The sequence below is a fragment of the Plecotus auritus genome, assembly GCF_963455305.1.
Source record: "Plecotus auritus genome assembly, chromosome: 4".
Taxonomy (NCBI): Eukaryota; Metazoa; Chordata; class Mammalia; order Chiroptera; family Vespertilionidae; genus Plecotus; species Plecotus auritus.
The window spans coordinates 151,489,839-151,510,314 of record NC_137775.1 but is presented as its reverse complement, the minus strand read 5'-3'; the positions used below and the strand labels follow the sequence as shown (position 1 = coordinate 151,510,314).

General features: G+C 40.0%; 1 protein-coding gene across 5 annotated transcripts in view; it reads right to left on the bottom strand.

Moving 5' to 3' along the window:
- The window catches only part of RELN (reelin), a 462,208-nt gene that overhangs the window by 32,315 nt on the left and 409,417 nt on the right, over positions 1-20,476 (bottom strand). For all 5 annotated transcript variants that reach the window (XM_080663650.1, XM_080663648.1, XM_080663649.1 and 2 more), the window contains exons 46-51: positions 19,487-19,655; positions 6,742-6,882; positions 5,301-5,478; positions 2,500-2,693; positions 902-1,158; positions 21-175 (exon numbers count right to left, since the gene is read on the bottom strand). In XM_080663650.1, the coding sequence (XP_080519776.1) occupies positions 21-175; positions 902-1,158; positions 2,500-2,693; positions 5,301-5,478; positions 6,742-6,882; positions 19,487-19,655 (1,094 nt within the window). The remainder of the gene's footprint in view (positions 1-20; positions 176-901; positions 1,159-2,499; positions 2,694-5,300; positions 5,479-6,741; positions 6,883-19,486; positions 19,656-20,476) is intronic.

Genomic DNA, 20,476 nt, shown 5'->3' with positions numbered 1-20,476 from the left:
TAAGACCATAACATTTTCACCTTGAACTGCATGATCCAGTTGTCAGTGGGAGTCAGGTCGTGAGTCACTGCATACACTTCTCTCCCATCATGACTGCCACAAATCATGACACCATCAGGGGAGTCACAGAATCTTTCCACTGTACAATCGTCATGGAATAGCCAGTGCTCACTCACTTAAAAAAAATAAAGGATGAAAATTTTATGACAAAAATACTTGAGGCAAATCTTCATTGTGCTACTCCTACTGGAATAAAGTGAAAAGCAAGACCTTGGACACTCTTGGAAACATAAATCACAAATGCATCTGACATGCAGCAAAACTAAACACTTGTCTCTCTTTTTTTTTAATATATTTTTTTAATTGATTTTTTACAGAGAGGAAGGGAGAGGGATAGAGAGTTAGAAACATCGATGAGAGAGAAACATCAATCAGCTGCCTCCTGCACACTCCCTACTGGGTATGTGCCCGCAACCAAGGTACATGCCCTTGACCGGAATTGAACCTGGGACCCTTGAGTCTGCAGGCCGACGCTCTATCCACTGAGCCAAACCGGTTAGGGCAACACTTGTCTCTTGATATTAAAACAAGTGACCAAGAAATGTTGGATTTCTACCCAAAGTTAGAAAACAGAAACAGAAATGAAAATTTCCTAACTAAATAAAATGTCCTATTAACAAAACTATAGAATGTCATTTAATAAAAACATACTTGATGGCTTGAATGAAAGAAAATATTTAGTCAAACTAGGAAGATTGAGAAAAACCAAAGGGTGATACCCTTTCTCTGTTTCTACACCATTTGGGAATCTGTAAAAGGTTCTATAGTCTACTCTTCTGAAAAGACCCAAATCCAAATTGCATTTCCACTGGATTTTTATTTAGCATTATGAAAAATGTACCTGCAGTTTTGTCCTCCATAAACATGTCAAAAGCAATTCTTCCGACAGGGCCAGCATCTGCCGGGGAGCGTTCGTGCTGGGGCACTGGGGCGCTGCTGAAGGTGTCCAGCATGACTGTCCTCTGGTCGGCAGAGCCTGAGATGAGGACATTGTCGATGGCCCAGTCGTTCTGATCCAGGCCATCATGTCTCGGCTGCCACCAGCGGAAGCGAGTAGCAATCTCTTTAGCATCAGGAGGGAGAAGGATATTCACGAATCTGTAAGAAAATGATGGTGGGGGAGAGGGGAGTCTTGTCAAAGGTCTCATGTAAGTAAAAGTAATTTACAACCGTGTCACATAGCGAGTGAGGACATTGACTAAAATAATTTTTAAAAACCACGATGAACTGACTTGATCTTACGAAGTCTCTCCAGCCACTAAATTAGGGAAACAGAATGCGAACAATTCAAGTATCCCGGAACTACCAACTTACTTGACTGCCCCTGGGCTGCCTTAGAAGGACTCCACAATTTTCTGCTTGCCTAGGAACTGTAGACCTATGCACTTGGGTAGACATAAGCCAGTTGACTTTTTTTTTTAAATGTCACCTTGGAGCTAATTTCATCTGTTTCCTTCTCCTGGCTCCTTGATTTCATTCTACGCCCAACGAGCACCAACAATTTGCTCAAAATATGCACACTAGATTATGGCAGGATGTTTGGACTCTCAGCCTGACAGTACCAGGCTGTAAGTAATTACTTTATCAGTTGCATGTGGTTTGACATTGACTTTACGTATGTACTAAGAACTGCTGAGTGAGAACCATGGGCTAATGAGCCCAGCACGCCTTTCTGACTCAGCCACCAAGGACAGACATGGAAGAACATGGCTCCATGCTCCACCATGAACCTTAACTAGCGAGAAATCAGGTCTGAAATACCCCTTAGTCACAATTATGCATTTAAACCCCAGGGATATGTGAAACCCTTTCAAACTTATATTCACAACTCATAAAGTCTGTTGAGGAAAATAATTTCCTGAGGTTTATTGTTCTCTGCATAAAATCTCACTTTTAATCCATGCTAATTTACTTCCCTTTACTCTTAATATTAGTGCTCCGGGACAGGGCCAGGGCTATTCAGGGTTTTTAAATAAGAAATTTAAAACTAGACTCTAGGATTCTTAAGAATATTTACATTTTATTGTGTTTATTTTCTAGCCCCTAATTCTCTAAAATGGAATGAACCTATATAAATAAATATTTTTTCTGTTTTCATTTTCCCAAAATGCTGTTGAACTTAATTACCACAGGCTCATGAATATATATATATATATATATATATATATATATATATATATATATTTGTACTGGGTCTATTCATTATTGGTACTGTATTTTATCTTATTCTGGGATTTGAAAACTAGTTGGTCTTAAAAACCCAAACCAGCTGTTTATCCACCTCAGAAACCTCACCTTCATGTTGGTCGGTTTCAGAGGCATCCTCTACTGATGGGTAATGTCAAGGTCCCCATAAGTCCCCGTGATTGATTACTGGCAGGGCTCACCAAGAATCTTTGCTAATCATACTTGTTATTAGAGATAACAGAGAATACAAACCCAGGTTTGCTGTACTGGTCATAGAAAATTTCCATTAGCAGGTTCCAGGTGATGCCTCCATTGACAGAATATTCCAAGAGGACCCCTTGGTTACGGTTGTTTGGTGGAATCAGGCATCCATACATGAAGTAAAATTGGATAAACTCGGCATTGGTGAGGTTTAGATCCACGGTGACTAACAGTCGACTGCAACCCTAAGGAAAAGCAGAATGGAATAGACTGTGATAAGGAATTGTGATTGCACATTATTGGTTTTCTCTGGCTTCCATCCTTTTTGTTTTTCTTTTATAATACAAGTCACACAATATTAAAATACCCATTTTATTAATTTCTGTTATACTAGCTCCTAGCATGGCTTCTAGCACACAGTAGGTACTCAGCAAATATTTGCTGAACTTTGAAGTTTCTGTATTAGAACTTACAAAGGGCAAGGTATCTAAGAAGATTCTATTCTATTTTCTTATAAGCAAGATGAGATCTGGAATTAAAGTAACTGTTGTATGTTTTTATTAGACACTAGAGGCCGGTGCATGAAATTCGTGCATGGAAGTGGGGGGGTCCCTCAGCCCGACCTGCACCCTCTACTATCTGGGAGTCCTCAGGGCATGTCCTACTGACGGCTTAGGCCCGCTCCCCAGGGGGAGAGGGCCTAAGCTGCAATCTGGCCTCCCTCTGCAGGAGGTGACTGGGCTGACCAGAGGAAGGCGCTGCCCCCATCACCCTGCTGCTGCCGCCACTGCTGGTTGCTGCAGCCGCCAAGGTGTTTTCATCAAGATGGACTTCAGTCCCTTCACCACGAAAAAATGACAATGTTCTTTAGGCATTTTCAAGATGTCTCTTTCATGGGATATGACAGCTCTTTCTTTTTTTTTAATCCTCACCTGAGGATATTTTTCCATTGATTTTAAGAGAGCATGGAAGAGAGAGGGAAAGACAGAGAGAAACATCAATGTGAGAGGGACACTTCGATTGATTGCCTCCTGCATGAACCCTGACCTGGGCCCCGGCCAGGGAGGAGCCTGCAACCTAGGTACATGCCCTTAACCAGAATCAAACTCGGACCCTGCAGTCGACAGGCCAAGGCTCTATCCACTGAGCCAAACTGGCTAGGGAAGGATATGACATTTCTTAGCCCCTCCAGCAGCAGACCTTCGTTTTTTAACTCCAGGAGAGAGGTGGAATCACCTTCTTGGATTCTCATTATGCAAGTTACCAAGAACACTGTGAGTGGCATACTGGGAGCTTAGCCAATAAGCGGTCAGAAAAGGTGTTTCCTCTGCAGTTCATACGCAGAGACGGGACTGCCAGTGCGCCCCAGCAAGCAGGCAGGCCCGCCCTGCTCCCTGCTCTCTGCGGGCCCTGCTCCATCCTGCTGCACGCGCAGCCTTCTCCTGAGCTGGTTGTGACTGTTATGGCATCCCAGCTAATTTGCATATTACCTCTTTATATATATATTTCCCAGTTATTCATAGGCATTTATTATAATTAGAGATAATAGTTGTAGTGCTTTTTATTTAAACTTTTATAGCTGATTTGAATGTCACCAATATTAATTCATTAATGTAGGTAGGTAGAGATTTCTTGTTTGGATATATAAGGAAAACGAGGCCCCTTAGAGTTCCACCTAAGCTAGAAAGAGAATTGTGAACACACACTGCATTCCTAGTCAGTGTGGTTGGTTAAAAAAATCCTATATGCTGTATGTCCTCTTGTTACTCTTGGGCCTAAAACACTGAATATAAATAATATACTTCATTGGCACAAATGCAAACTCAAAGGTAGGGCATGATAGGGAAATAAAGAATTGACAGTAAATTCATAATTTTTTTTAAAATTCATAATTTTTAAAAAAAAAGAGAGAATAGGGGAAGAAAAAGGGAGAGAGAGAGAGACATCGATGTGAGAGAGTCATATCAATCGGTTGTCTCCCTCACAGGCTCTGCATGGGCACAGGGATCAAACCTGCAACCAAGGTATGTGCCCATGCTTGGTAATTGAATCTGTGACTCTTCGGGGCATGGACTGATGCTCTAACAAGTCAGGGCTGAATTTATAATAAAAAATTCAATTGCCTATGAGGGATATTTAATTATGGTATTGGAGAAATACTATATTTTAAAAATATATTTTTATTGAGAGGAATAAAGAGAAACATCTCAATTAGTTGCCTCTTGCACCCTCCCCCCAACTGGGGATTGAGCCCAGCTGGGCAAGAAATACTATTTTTAAACAAGTCATCTTTGGCAGCAATGTAAGATGAGTATAAATTTCTGAAGGAAATTTTCTAACATTGCTGCTGTCATTCAGAAAATAATTTGCTATAAATACAAGTATCTAGTAATTACTGACAATTATTCTTTTTTGGATAATTTACAGAAAGGATTAATTGTTATTAACAAATTCAGGAAACATTGAAGCTCATTTTCTAGATTTTGGCTCCTTAATTCCAAAATCTGTTGCAAGCTCAAGAGTTTTCAGTTAGAGCATCATCAAGATGGAAGACCCCCCACATTGTGCCGGCTCTCTCTCCCAGGATAGAAACTCTAAACATATGTACTTAAATATGCCTCGTGCTGGCACTGCCCTGCATAATTAAATTGTCTCAGCTGATTTGTGATAGGAAAATGTTGGAAATAATTAGTGTATTCTGATATGTATAAAGTTGCAAGTTCAGATCTGGCTGTGCATTTAGAATGCATAACTCTGCATCTTGATCTGCCAATTAAACTTTAAAGGAGATGCAACCATTTGGGGGCATCTTGGAGGATGCAGGAATGATTAACCAGCAGCCAACCACTCACCCCGCTGAAATGAAGAGCCATTCCTGAAGCCACAGCTCCACACACGGTACTTAATTTCCCTCCGTTCACAGTAAGCCAGTTCTGGTTGGATGGAGCTCGATTGAAGTTGTCTTTGAGTTGAGTTGGAAGGGAGGTCTCAGGCTCATCACAGTACAGGCCACCCCACTGCTCATCACAGCTGGGTGCGGAGAAAGAGACAGGAAAAGTCAACATCAAACATAGCCCCGCACAAGTGTGTGCTCAAATTAGGGAAGCCGAACCTTTTCCTCATCCATGATAATGAAAGGTTATTCATCTTCACAGAGCTTGCCAGAATTCACCTCCTCTCCTTAAGAGTGCTTTAGGTTAAAAATAAGCTGTGGATTAAATGCTCCTAGGCTTTCCTAAAGTAGTGGCATGAACTTATAGGTGGAGGGAAAGAAGCAACTTCAAAAAAATTTACTAAAGCCCTGTCTCTATATGACACAGTTCTGGATGGCTGATAAACAGCTGCAGCTGGCAAACTAAACTGGTAGGTCCTAACAATGTACAGAACTGGTCTTTTTAATAGAGGCTTTGGGCCAATTGGGAATCCAAGAAACCATGTTCCCAACAGCAGAAGGTACTTTGAACGGCATCTGACCTCTTTGACCAAAGGACTAACTTCTCTGTTCCATGTGGGAGGAAAAATGAATCCAGAACTGGGAGGCTCAGGAGTCTCAGAGATAATTCTGGATATGGGCCAGATCATTAAACAAAAGCAAGACTTTCCAGGTGTATGGACATGAGTGGAGAAGGCACTATGAATTCTCTCTCAGCATCTTCAATTCATCAAACAGTATAATCTTTGAAAATAAAGCACAGAGGCCTGTAGTACACCACACACACACACACACACACACACACACACACACACACACACACATACACCCCACCTCGTTTAGATCCTTCCGAAGATGCCAAAGATCTCTAAGAGTAAAATAATAGGCCGCTCCATCAAATATATACATGTTAAATTGATCAGGCATTTATGTACTTCCTTAAGCAAATGACACAGGAAGACCAATTAAACCACAGTAATGTATATCATTACATAAATTCAGACCTAAGTGAGGAAAATACTTAATGATGTATTACTTTTGGTCAGAACATATGGAATTCCTGATCTCTTAATGTCTATTTCAAGGTTCTGGTGTATCACAGAAACACAGAAGGAAATAAAATCAGTCAATTATAATTCAGCTTTCTCCTGACAAGATAGTTATTGTTCAGTTCCTAATCTCCAAGCAAGAATGAAGATACAGTTGCCATAAACTCTGTAGTTAGCTCAGCATCAGATTCTAGGACAAATGTATAACCGCAGGTAGCTTGGGAGTGACTAATAAACCAGTTTCAGAAAAATCTCCTGGCTGGAATGTGAGTCAGGAACTTTCTACAGAAGGAAGAGAACAAATCTACTTACACACAGTTTCCTTGGATGCACCTCCCATGGCCACTGCACATGTCTATGCAGCCATCCCCAATATAGACGTTATCTATCGCCCATGTCTGCTGCTTGTCAAAAGGAGCTGGTTGATGCCAACGGAAACGAGTGGCTTGGGACCTTTGAAGAAAGAGAGAATTATAATGAAGGGTGTGGTGAAAAAGACGTGTTCTGGTGTGACTGAACAGGTGCACGGAGGAGGGTAACACAAATGCATGGATATCCCCACTTGTGTTCCGAAAAGAGCATTCATCATTGCAGCATTCTATGCAAAAGTGATTAACAAAACCAAACCAAACAGAACTGCAAAAGCTTGAGAATATATTTTGGGCCAATGATCTTTATAAGCCTCGTAAAAACAGACTAAAACAGAAACTAAAACTAACCCTAAAACCAATAGTTTCAAGGGAATGGTGAGCCCTGAATTTTGTGGAGGGGCCACTGTGGAGTGACTTGGGTCTGCAGCCAACTTATATTTGCAAATTAGAAAAAGATGCCAGTCCTTGAGCAGCCACAACCCCTCTGCATTTGACTTAGGAAGCAGGCTATGAGTTGGATTTCAACTCCTACTTGCTCCCTTAGGCCAGATACTTGGGCATACTGGTCCACCTCACACAGCATTTGTGAGGAATTTTCACATGCTAGATAACTGAACAGATAAAAGAGAGAGGGTTATAAATAAGACTAGAATTATTTTATATTGCTTTAAAGTCAATATAAATAAAACCAAATTAGACATTCTCCCATTTCAGAAGTAGAAATATATTTACAGTTTGGGGGAGTGTGTTGTTCAGAAACACAAACTTTTGTTTTCAGAGACACTAGGTGGCAGTAAAATCCAAAAAATGCCTGAGGCTCAAGTGAGTTTGAAACAGAGGAAATGATTAGCCAGAGCAAGTTCTGTTTTACGGTCTCAGATATGTTTGTCATTAACAGATTGAATCACTTGACTGAGATATATCTGTGTCAGGCAGGGCAAAAGACCAACAACAAACAGCAAGGTTTTCGTATTTTCTAACAGAAAACATTTCTATTAAGTTTAGAAAATAGAAAAGAAACAGATCAGAACTGAAATCATCACACTGAAAAGAAATAGTTCAGTTTGATATTTGTTTACTGAGCATCTATGCACAGACAGATTTCTCCACAATCCTCTTGCTCATCAGCCCCCATATGTCACTCCCAGCAGAAGAGTATCTACCTAATTCCCTCTTATCACACATCCGATTACATTTAGCTTCAAACCCAAACTCCTCCTTTGCCCCTGAGGCTCCACATGAGCTAGTCCCTCATCCTGGCCTCGAACTCTAGAGCATGGCTCCTTCTCTCAGTTCTTGAAGCTCACTGATCTCCCACCTCTGCCTGCATATTTTCCCTCTCTCTGCCGGATTAATCCCTGCGTGGCCTTTGGGGCTCAGAGGAAATGCCAGGTACTCATAGTGAATTTTTTCTTTGTGATCCCTTTAAAAATTACATTTCTTCTACAGCAAACTGCTCTTTTCCTTTTATAGTATTGACCAAAACTATAGTCCTATGATTATTTGCATATATATTTCTTAAATGTCTGTCTCCTCTTCAGAAGAGGAAGTTATAAGGGAGCAGGGTTAATTCCTTTTGTTCAACATTACACACTCGAGGTACAGTGCCTAGCGCTTAGTAGGTGCTCTTTAGGTGCAGGGAATTGGTACCCAGGGGCTGCCATTCTCATAGGAAATTATGTGAAGAAGGCCCCTGCAGTTGTGCAACTCAGTGGCTCTGCTGATCACTTAATTTTTAGTGACTAAGTTTATTAATAGCCATGCCTGTTAATGCTCAGCAACATCTTATAAACATAGTGTAATATCGTATTTCCAGAGCACATCATCACTTGGATTCTGATAGCAAGTCAAAACTTATATATTTCTTCTGTCTTCCTTTAGACCATAAGCTTCTGAAGGGCAGGGAATATCTCTGTATTCCTTTGGGAAATATTGCTTTATATTTTCAGTGCTTATAGATAGTAGGCAAGTAATGGAATTTCCTTGTTTCCCTAATGTTTTATATATGCTTCATCAAAGCCCTCTCACCTTGCATCAAAAGTGCCTTTTCATGTGTAATTTCCTCTGTTAGATAATTCTCCTTACTTATCATTTTATTGTTGGTGACACCTATAGATTGGGCTTCATAAACAGTTACTGGAAGGATAGCAAGTTAACAGCAATAAAGATGGCCAGGAAAATGAAATAAGAGAGGTCTTATAGACGGGTAGGCAGGGGCTGGAGGTCAGTGTGGAGGGGCAGTGATTTGATGTTGAAGGGGAAGAACTTCCTTGCCATTGGGAGGTGGCATGGGCTGCCTAGCAGTGGTGGCTTTCTAATCACTGGTTGTGTTTAATCAGGCTGGGCAGCCACTTAACAGAGAGCTTGTACAGAAGAGTTAAGAGCCAGGTGCGCCCTAGCTGGTTTGGCTCAGTGGGTAGAGAGTTTGCCTGCGGACTAAAGGGCGCCGGGTTCGATTCTGGTCAAGGGCACATGCCTGGGTTGTGGGCTCGATTCCCCAGTAAGGAGTGTGTAGAAGGCAGCCAATCAATGATTCTCTCTCATTGATGTTTCTCTCTCCCTCTCTCTTTCTCTCTGAAATCAATAAAAAAAAATTTTTTTTAAAAGAGCCAGATGCATTGTGGGGGTTGATAGCTTTTATGGGGACCTCTAACCATGACATTTTCAAATAAGGGCTCTGATCTATACTCTGGTACCAGTAAATTCTATGTCCACAGGGAGTAACTTAACATACTGTATATAATGAGAGGGTTAAATTAGATGATTTTTAAGGTCCTGTCTCAAATGTGATAATCTTATATCCTTGGGAATAACTACACCTAGTAATTATGTACCCACAAAACAGGAGTACTTACACTAGCCAATGTCATCTATATATATAAAAGTCTAAGTGACTGTCGCAACCAAAACAACTGAACGGAGGACCGAACAGGCTGTGTGAGGCAACCAGGCCAGCAGGGGGGTTAGTGAGGGCCGACCAAACGACTGAGCAGCAGGCTGTGTGGGGCGACCAGGCCGGCAGGGGGGTGAGTGAGGGACAACCAAACGACCGAACAGCAGGCTGCATGGGACAACCAGGGTGGCAGGAGGGGCAATAAAGGGCGACCAAACGACCGAACAGCAGGCTGTGTGGGGCAACCAGGTCGGCAGAGGGGGCAATTAGGGGTGACCCGGCTGGCAGGGGGGGCAGTGAGGGGCAACCAGGCTGGAGGGGAGGGCAGGTGGGGTGACCAGGCCATCGGGGGGGCAGTTAGGGGTGATCAGGCAGGAAGGTGAGCAGTTAGGAGCCAGTGGTCTCGGATTGTGAGAAGGATGTCTGACTGCCAGTTTAGGCCCGATCCCTATGGGATCCCTATGGGATCGGGCCTAAACTGGCAGTCAGACATCCCCCGAGGGGTCCCAGATTAGAGAGGGTGCAGGTTGGGCTGAGAGGATCCCCTCCCTCCCCCCTCCCCCTGCCCACAAATTTCGTGCACCAGGCCTCTAGTTGTATAAGAAAAGGAAACACATTCACTAAGAGAATGAATTGAAATAGAAATTAAAAATGTAAGTCTGGGAGTGAACTTTCCCTTTCCACCGAAGACTGAGTCTCCCTCCCTGGCTGAGCTGAAACACCAAAGTTACCTCCCTGGAGCAGAGAGAAGCAGACCAGCGCAGGCCAGAGCAGACGGGCACAGGGCAGAGCAGACCAGCACCACCCAGAGGAGCAGACCAGCAAAGCACAAAGCAGACTGGCAAAGCAGAGTAGAGCAAAGCTATGCAGCTAGAGAGGGGCCTGGCCCCAGGGCTGCCTCACAGCCGCGGTATCACAATTGAGCTGTTCCACAGCCCTGCAGCCATGAAAACCCCCACATGTCTGGAAGTTGAATTCCCAGTCCTGTCACAGCTCCACTGTGTCAAGGGGCCAAACCACTGATGTTTATGGGCTGACACTTCCCCACCCGTACAACTAGGAAATGCTACTTCCCACCTCCCAAGGGTGTTGTGATAATTAATTAGTCATGTTTTTCACGACCTGCGAGTATCTGAAGTCCCTTGGCAGGTGTCATCATTTATCCTGAAGCTTTTTTATAATGATAGCCACCACCAGCTGCTGCTTCTTGGTGTTGGGAAGAAAATAGCCCAGAACAGATTTCTTTCCTCTCCATCTATATAGCACATAGCAAGTGCTCCTAAGTATCATTTAATAATTAAATATCCATTGGTAAGTAGTTAAAATGTCCCTGTCAATAGCATGGTTTCCATCACTGCCCTCTCTGGGAACCTTTCAGCAAACCTTTCCTACACCTTCAATAGGTTTCCACACACATTGCAGAGTCTGAATCTGCTCTTTTCTTCCAGAGGGCTCTATCTATGAAGTCCTTGTCATCATTACCATCAGGAGAAAAAGCCCTTGATAGGAACCATACATACTTTTTTCTAATGTTTTCACTATTCCCTGATGTTTCATTTACTCTCAAAGAGCTACATAAATTACTTAGAACCAGAAACCATAGCTCAATGCTCTACTCTACCAACAAAGAAGTTGAGGGTGAGTGACCGAATTACACTGATTCACTCACAAAACCGAGACAAGGCAAGGATCTCTTGGTTTATTATTACTTTGTATTCTCATTCAGTAGATCCTTTAAAACTCTATCTCAATCTCTACAGAATAATCCCACATCTACCATAACCCCAACATACAAATGATTGTTTAGCTACTGGAGGCAATGTGTATTGCTGCTGTATGTACACACATATCTATTAATCTCGACTTCTGCAAGTCAATGTCAGGGCTGAAGCCTCTGACCCTCTGATTTGAGTTACAGGCTATGCAATGTCTGTCCCATTTCAAAATCTTATCCAAGATCCTGCCATTATATTTGGCATAAAATTTCCTCAATTAGCCTATTTATTTGTGTTAGACAAAAGTGGAGAATATTCCAAAGAAGACATAAAAAATAACCAATTAATGCATGAAAAGATGCTCAACATCATTAGTCATTAGAGAAATTGAAATCAAAACCACAATATGATACAACTTCATACCCACTTGGATGACTATGATAAAAACACACAGCAATAACAAGTGTTGACAAGGATGTAGAGAAATCTGAACCCAAATACACTGCTAGTGGGAATGTAAAATGGTGTAGCTGTTGTCAATTTCTTAAAATGTTGAACATAGTTACCTTATGATTCAGCAATTCCACTCACAGGTGTATAACTGGGAAAAGCATAGGTCAGATAAACTGAACACAGGGTCACAGCCATGACCCACAGACAAGAGCTAGAGAAAAAATAGGCTCTAGCATTTTTAGGTAACACTGATCTCACCATGAATGAATGTCATTTAATTTTCCTTTCTCCTTATTAAATACACTGAGGTCTGAAAACTGGCATGAGAGGAGAAAGTGTTTGGACTACAGATTATGACCCCAAACATGTGATAAAGGTAAAGTACTCTCAAAAGGTGACCTAGCTCCTTCATGGTATCTTTCTGGAACTAGGGTGGAAAGCACATTAGAGTTAGCAATAGAAGAATGTTAGTGAGCCACCCCACATGGCCTTTCTTCCTTGAAAGAGAACATATGGGGGACTTTGGTATAATCCTGGTTCAACCACTGTCTGTGTGTCTGTGGGGAAAATCAAATAACCCTCCTGTGTCTGAGTCCTCATCTTAAAAGATAGGCAGGAGGCTTCCGGTTAAAGGAGACTTAAGAGGCATATCAACCAATTATATTGATTTGTATCCTAGTTTGAAAAACAACTATAACAGGTCTTATGAGACAAACAGGGACACCTGAATATTGAATAGTAAGTATTGAATAAAAAATTATTAACTTATAGTGTAATAATGGTATAACAATAAGTTCTTTAAAAATTCCTTTTAAGAGATATACTAAAACATTTACAGTTGAAATGATATAATGGCTGGTATTTGCTTCAAGATGGGGGCGGGAGTGAGTGGTGCTATTGATGAAACAAGGTTGGTCTTGAATTGATAATTGTTGAAGCTGGGGGGTGATTATATGGAAGTATAGTTTACGATTCTCTTCAATTTTGTATGTTTGGATGTAAAATAGATAAACATGAGCCAAAAATAATCTGTGGTCCCTTCATACTCACTGTAATATTTTGATTGAATGATTATAATAAAAAAGGGATTTCCTTTTTTTATAAAATAAGGTTGTATTATTTTTGCTGATAATTATAATCAGTAATGATAATCAAAACTACAGTGTTCTGAGTAAGCCCACTGAGGCATCAAATACACTGGTCCATACTTCAAATGAAAGGAACTTCCTATAACTTACAAAATACATTCTAAATGGAAAATTACTTATATTTAATTGTTAAAACAATCTTAACAATTCTGAAGAATCCACACATAGCAATATGTACAAAGTACAGCCAAATCTCAAATTTCTCTAATAAAACTTTGGCAACAAGGTCGACAACTAATAAAGCTTAGAGGGAATGCAGAATTTCTGGAAATAGTTTTAGTCTCTGTTGCATTATAAATAGAAATAGATTTAATTTGTTTTAACATAATGACAAAATATGATTAATATATTCAGTATGTGAAAATCAATGGTACAATGGTTTATAGTAGACAAAATTATTTTATGTTCTGTAGTCCGGAATGACCAGCAGAAATTTGGTAAAGTTATAGGAGGAATGCTTACAGTATCAAAATAATGCATTCGAAGATGGGTAGGTAAGAGAAGTCCAAGGCTTCCTTGACTTCATAGAAAAATTTTAACAAGGTGTTCAGTAATATGAATGCTTGCCAAAAGTCTTTCAAAAGATACTAAGTTGAACATAACAATGGAGGGAAATCAAGAATACCAGGGCAAGTTTAAAGAATCTCCCTTTTAAAAAATAAACTTGTAATTCCCTTGAATATTTCTCCATGGCGGACTCAGTAAATATTGTGCTTAGTTATTTGGTTTTCTTCGAATAAGACCTTTTTTTTTCATTTATAGTTATAATAGGTAGAAATATCCTCCCTCTCTAAATTTATTTACCTGCAAAAAGCTATAGCCTCCTCCATACCCATCTTATCACCCCAGTTGCTCCACAATCTTCTAGCCCTTTTATGTGCTTATCACCTTTCCCTTCAACTTCCTGCAAACATTAAGTAGCTTCCATGCTGTGGTTAAAACCACCTGGCTTCCAAAGTGTTGTAGTTAATCTTTAAAGACTCTGGTATCAGCTAGGTCATTAGGGATAGTAGAAGGGAGTGGATCATCTTCAAACTGTGACTTAAAATAGCCAAGTCACACCTGAGCCTTTCAGAGGCAGCTCCCCCCTCTACCTTTCTGGTGAATTTGAGTTACCTGCCCTTCCACTGACTCACCCTGGTTCTCAGGTGACATTTCAAGAACCCAAGCCACTTGAGCCACCTGTTATTTTTAGTCTTGGGTTAGTAAAGAAGAGGAGGCAGATTCAGGTTAGGGGCTATGAAATTGATTTTTTGCATCTTCCTATCTTCTTTTTCAGTTTCTCTCAAGAACTCCTAGCATTCTCCCTTCCTATGTCTCCTAGAACTATAACTCTTATGCAAGCAATAAAGATGTAGTACTAATACAGCGATTAAGCCCATGGGCTCTGGGGCCATACAAGCTGCATTTATTTTCGGTGTCTTACTGAAACTGTTCTTTTGAAGGTCACTGGCTAAATTTAGTAAATTTATTGTGAAACTTTTTTCTTTGGGATTTTCTTCCTGCTTGACACTCTCTTCTCACTGGCTTTTCAATATCATGTTATTCTGATTCTTCTACCTCCATGACTGCATCCCTCCTGCTTCCTTTAATAGTCATTTCCACTCATTCTGCTATGAAATTTAGGTACGTATTCTTTCTTTTCTTTTAAAACAATAGTCTACATATATATTTTTAAATATGTTTTTTTTAATCGAGTTTAGAGAGAGAGGAAGGGAGAGAGATAGAGAGATAGAAACATTGATGAAAAAGCAACATCTATCGGCCTGCACGCCCCCTACCAGGGATCAAGCCCCAAACCCAGGCATGTGCCCTGACCAGGAATCAAACTAGTGATCTCTTGGTTAATGAGTGGACCCTTAACCACTGAGGGACACCAGCCAGGCCCTTTCTCTTCTTTTTAAATGCTCTCCTATGGAGAGCTGATACATTTTACAGCATTGCCTATACAGTGGTCGGCAAATTGCGGCTTGTGAGCCACATGCGGCTCACGAGCCGCAGTTTGCCACTCTGTTGACTGAGTTTGCCGACCACTGGCCTATCAACTTTATGATCATGCCTCCAAATTTATTATCTTTCCTTGTCTCCAATCTTTGTATCTCTGTCAAATGGATGTTTGCATTTGTATTTCCAGCAATATTATTTAATTCAGCATCATTTGATTAAATTTGCCATATTGTCCCTCCTGGAATACACTTTAACTCTCTTCCCACTTCTCCTCACCACTCTTTCAGGTTTCAAACTTTAGAGTCATCTCTTGATGTGTGCAACTGAATAAACTGTTACTGAGTTTTATCAATTCTTTCTTTGAAATGTCCTATAATATCTGCCTCATGTCCTCCATGTTAGCCATAGCATGGGCCTTGTTATTTCTTTTTTTTTTTTTTTAAATATATTTTTATTAATTTTTTACAGAGAGGAAGAGAGAGGAGAGGGATAGAGAGCTAGAAACATCGATGAGAGAGAAACATCGATCAGCTGCCTCCTGCACACCCCCCACTGGGGATGTGCCCACAACCAAGGTACGTGCCCCTGACCGGAATCGAACCTGGGACCTTTCAGTCCGCAGGCCGACGCTCCATCCACTGAGCCAAACCGGTTTCGGCAGGGGCCTTGTTATTTCATGTGCAGTCACTATCACAATTCCTTTGACACTTTCCTCTTACTCAAGTCTCTTTGTTCTCCCAATTTTTTTTTCTTAGAAGAATAGTCTCATCCCAAACCCACCACAGTTCATTTTTCCTATAAGTCTAAACTCATTTGCCATGCTTCAAACTTGCTATAAGTTAACCCAACTCTACTCACAAGTTTCCACACCTTCCAGACATGAGCCCTCTGCTTCTATCAGCAACTCCTGTGCTTCACCCAGGCTCATGTGGCCTGCTCACACGGTTCCCCTAATTTAGAATATTCTTCTTACCCACTGAATTCTTAGCCATCCTTTGAGGGCCCATCTCTTCCAAAAAACCCTCTCAAACTCTGGCATTGAACACTGTCTTCCCTTTCTCAATACCTACGGCATCTCTAGCCCATTCCTTAGTGAAGCTCTAACTTACACAGGGCATGTATTATTTTTAAGTTGTTTATTAGGTATACTTCTCATTTTCCCCAATCATATTGTAACCTCCTACAGGAACTTAACATAGCATCCTACTGTAACCATGGGCTCACTTTGCTTAAGCTAATTTAGGAAGACTTCTTAATCTGACTGAAGTTTAAGTCTTATAATAAACAAGTGTGATATGTGGTTAACTTATAAAAAATAAAAATGATTTGTATTTTAATAAATGCTTACAGTGTCCGAAACACATCCATGAACTTTTATTCAATTTTCTTATGGTAAAGGTATCTCCATTTTTCAGAGAGGGAAACTGAAGTTTAGGGACATGAAATGACTTGCTTCAAAGCTCACTGTGCTGAAAAGCTGGAGCCTCCACTAAAGCACAATGCTGTTCATTCATTTTTTTTTTTTTTTTTGACTTGTAGGACGATCTAACTTAACCAGTGTATATGGGGAAGAATATACACTATGGTTCTATCTACCCAATTTATTAAGGTTTAAATAGAACAATGTTTGAAGCAGAGTTTGATGTACCTGTGTTTAGTCTGTGTTCCCTTCCCAGGGAAAAGCACTGACATGCCTTCAGTTCTACAATTCAGAAACCAGGGAATCATCTTCAGCATTGCCCTTTCCCTCACCCTCCCATGTCCATTTAATCAGTGAGTGCAGTCAATTTTATTGCCTCCATTTCTCTTGAATTTCTCCACTCTGTTCATATTTGCTTCACTTTAGTCCAAGCTACTAGCACTTACTGTCTTTTTAAAAGTCTCCTTACATCTATTCTTATCCTCCACAATTTGTTGTCCAGTTCTAATAAGCTTTTCTGAATGCAAATCCAATCACATCTCCCTATTCCCAAGCACTTTAGCAGGCTTTTCATTGTCATATAACAAATCTGAAAATCTTTAGTCCATCCTACAATGATCTTCATGATCTCACCATCTCACACCTCACTCTACCTTCTCTTTCTCTGATCCATTCTTCTAGTATCTCAAATACCTGCTTCTTCCTATTATAAGTTATTATCTTTACATACAACACTCTTCCCCTTACTCTCCACCTACTTAACTCCTATGCATCCTTCATATCTTGCCTCAATTATCCTTTCTCAAGAAAGCATTCCTTGGCTTTCTTCACCAAGGCAAATCTCCCTACTATATACAATGTTTTAGCATCATGCAACTGTCCTTCATCTTTTATCACACCTGAATTGTATATTTACTTCTGTGATTACTGGGAATTTCCCTCTCCCACTGGACTAAATGCACCTTGAGGCAAAAATGAGTTCAACCCCTCACATGGAACTAGCACATGATTAAACACTTTAAAAGTATTTAATGAGTGACTAAATGGTTGAATAATCATGACTGATGACTACTGGCCATTTCAGTTTGGTTAATGGTTTGATCTTAATTTGTGGAAAACCAACCTCAGTTGACTTACCACCACTGTACCAATTATACTGGGATCCTAGCTTGGGGTCACAAGTGAGTGAGTGGAGAGACCTACACTGGCACATTGCCACACCCTATATAGCACATGGCTTTAAGTTGTCAGATCATGCTTGTTTATAGGAAAGAGCTACAAACTAAAATTCTCAATTCTGTCCTGGTGGACAACATAAACAGTGATGTCTCAATGCTTCACAGATATTGAGACAGTAAGTTCAACTCAAAACAAGGAAACAACATGTTTAAAAAGTGAGTGGATATAAGAACAGATATAGTATTAATATGTTAATCTGTGTTGGAGAAAAAGTACTCTAAGCCTGGTGCACTATTCTAATCTTTGGCATGTGGAAGAGCATGATAAGAAGTGGGTCTGACTTGAGCTCCAAACATACATGTTTCTTTCTGAATTATCCCAAGGATCTTGTTGACTTATCCAAAAGGCAGTGTTGACTTTAAAACCATTGTACAATGTGAGCTTTGAGAGTAGTATAATAAATGAACTGTACAGTTTTAATACAATAGCAAGAGAAAATAAATTATCATCAGATTTTTCAAATATAATTTGAAAAGGGTTAAAATTTTTGTGGGTATGTGTAAGAGACAATTAAAAGATAGGTTAAAAGATGAGGAATAATTATTTTCTCTGAGTAAAAGACGTAAGGGGATAATGACTAGCTGGAGTAAATCTTAGAATGTCACTTATTTGCAAAATGCTACCAAGTAGCTGGGTAATAATTCACAGAATACATAAAGACTTAAAAGACTGCTGCCTTAATGGAGGTTTATTTTTCTATTTTACTTATTAAGATCGCCTTAATAATTCATGCATGGCTATACCTTTAATGAGCAACAAAATCTCACGTATCTCATTTAAACTTGGCAACTGTGCTGACAGTTAATATAGCTTCGTACCTCTGAGCCAGCAATTGTAGGGCAGCCCTTGGCTGTCAGTAACTGAAACCATCCCATTTTTTATAATCCTAAGAAAAGTTATGCTCTAGATGAATGGTTGAATGTTATGGTCATGTTCTAGGAAGATTTATTCATTCTTCACTTGTGGGGAGGTGAGAGAATAACGAGCCCGCACTATAACTCCTTTTCCATAAACTGCATCGGTTGCTGTGCTTCTTTTGTGAGGACAGCTACTGATTGCCATTTTCTTGGAGGGAACAGGAATTCCTATACAGATTTTAAAACTTTCTTATGATTAGCACTTACTTAGTTGGGGAAAAGAGAGTCATGTAGCACCATCCCACTAGACAAGGTGGATTATCTGCTTTAGTCAAACAGTTGCAAGCACACAGATATTTAGATGTAACTTTATACACCTTTACCAAGGCAATTTTATTAAGCCAACATCATTTCTTCCCCCCCCCCACTTATCTTTTTACTATCCCTCTAAAGTGAAGCCATCATCATTTCTTATAGACACAACGAATAAAGTATTTATAATTGTTTTTTTCACATAAAAATGCTCCAGGTGATAATTTTCAAGATACGATTTAAAATAAAATTTCAGAAACAGACACTAATTTTAATACACATTTCTGATAGCAAATACCCCATTTATCTGACACCACTCACTGCTATATTTACAGTAGTCTGAGTGGCAGAAAACAAAGTCTATTTAAATCTACTTTATATCCAATGTGCCTGTTTTAAATTTAAGACTTGTTCTTGGCAAAGTGAATGAAGGTGAAGAAGCTTACTGATTTCTTGGATATGTCATTCTTTAAAAATATTAGAGTTAAAAGTAAGTAAAAGTCTATATTTTTGGAAAAGACAAAACAATGTCATCATAAAAACTGGTTTCTATGTTACTTACCAAGATAGACTTAATTCATGCAGGGGAATACCATCAATAGGTAACAAAATCTCATCTATCTCATTTAAACTTGCTGTGCTGAGATCTGACATGCCAAATCATATCACATTTGGGTTCACAACACACAGATGCATCCATACCTGGTGTAAGGAGGAAGAGGCAGGGTGATTCTGGTCCACTTGTTGAAAGTGTCTGACACCAGGATCCGCTGCAGATGATAGCGACTGCATTCAACATTGGTAGGCAGACAGTCCCTTACCAATGGGTGCCACGATAATCCCAGATCTACCGAGTATTCTAATTCAATAGCTGAAATAGAAGGCATTATTCTGAATAGAAATACATGTCTCTAGACCCAGGAACCATAATTACTTATGTATTCATTTCAATCAAATATCAATTTGATTCCCTCCATACAATGTTTCCTATTTTGAGATATTTCCTGGTTTGATTTTTCCCTCTGTATATTACTAGTTATTATTTTTTACATTTTCCATATTAAAATAATTTTTCTTTTAAGGGAATATAATCAAATGAAACATAAGTAAAATTTACCAAATCATTCTTTATACTGAGCAATTTTCAGAACCACCATAACAAAGCTGTTAAAGTAATAGTCATAATTTATATATACTTACGATTTAACCTAATAGTTATAAAATATATGTTACAGAAATACATCTTCCTCTGCTGTGTAATGGTATATACTGGGAAATCAGAAAGGCATAGGAGGTAGCTGAAAGCCATGTAATTTCTACCAAAATACCCAATCTGCTCTGGTCCTTTGAAAAGATATTCCTTTCCCTTCTCTTCTTCTGAAACATTCAATTTATACTCCCCATTATATATTTTTTCTCTCTATTCCCTTCTGAAGGCTTTATAAACTGCTTTAACGCCCACCTCCATACTGGAATTACTTTCTCCAAGGCTGTGATTCTCAATCTTGGCTGCACACTGAAGTCAGCTGGGTACTTTTAAAACGACTGATGCCAGGGTCCTACCCTCAAAGATTGTGATTTCACTCTTCTGGGGCATGGCCAAGGTGTCAGGAGCTTTAGAGCTCTCCAGGTATTCTCAGGTACAGCCAGTATGGATCACTCACTACCCAAAGGTACCTACAAACCTTTTCT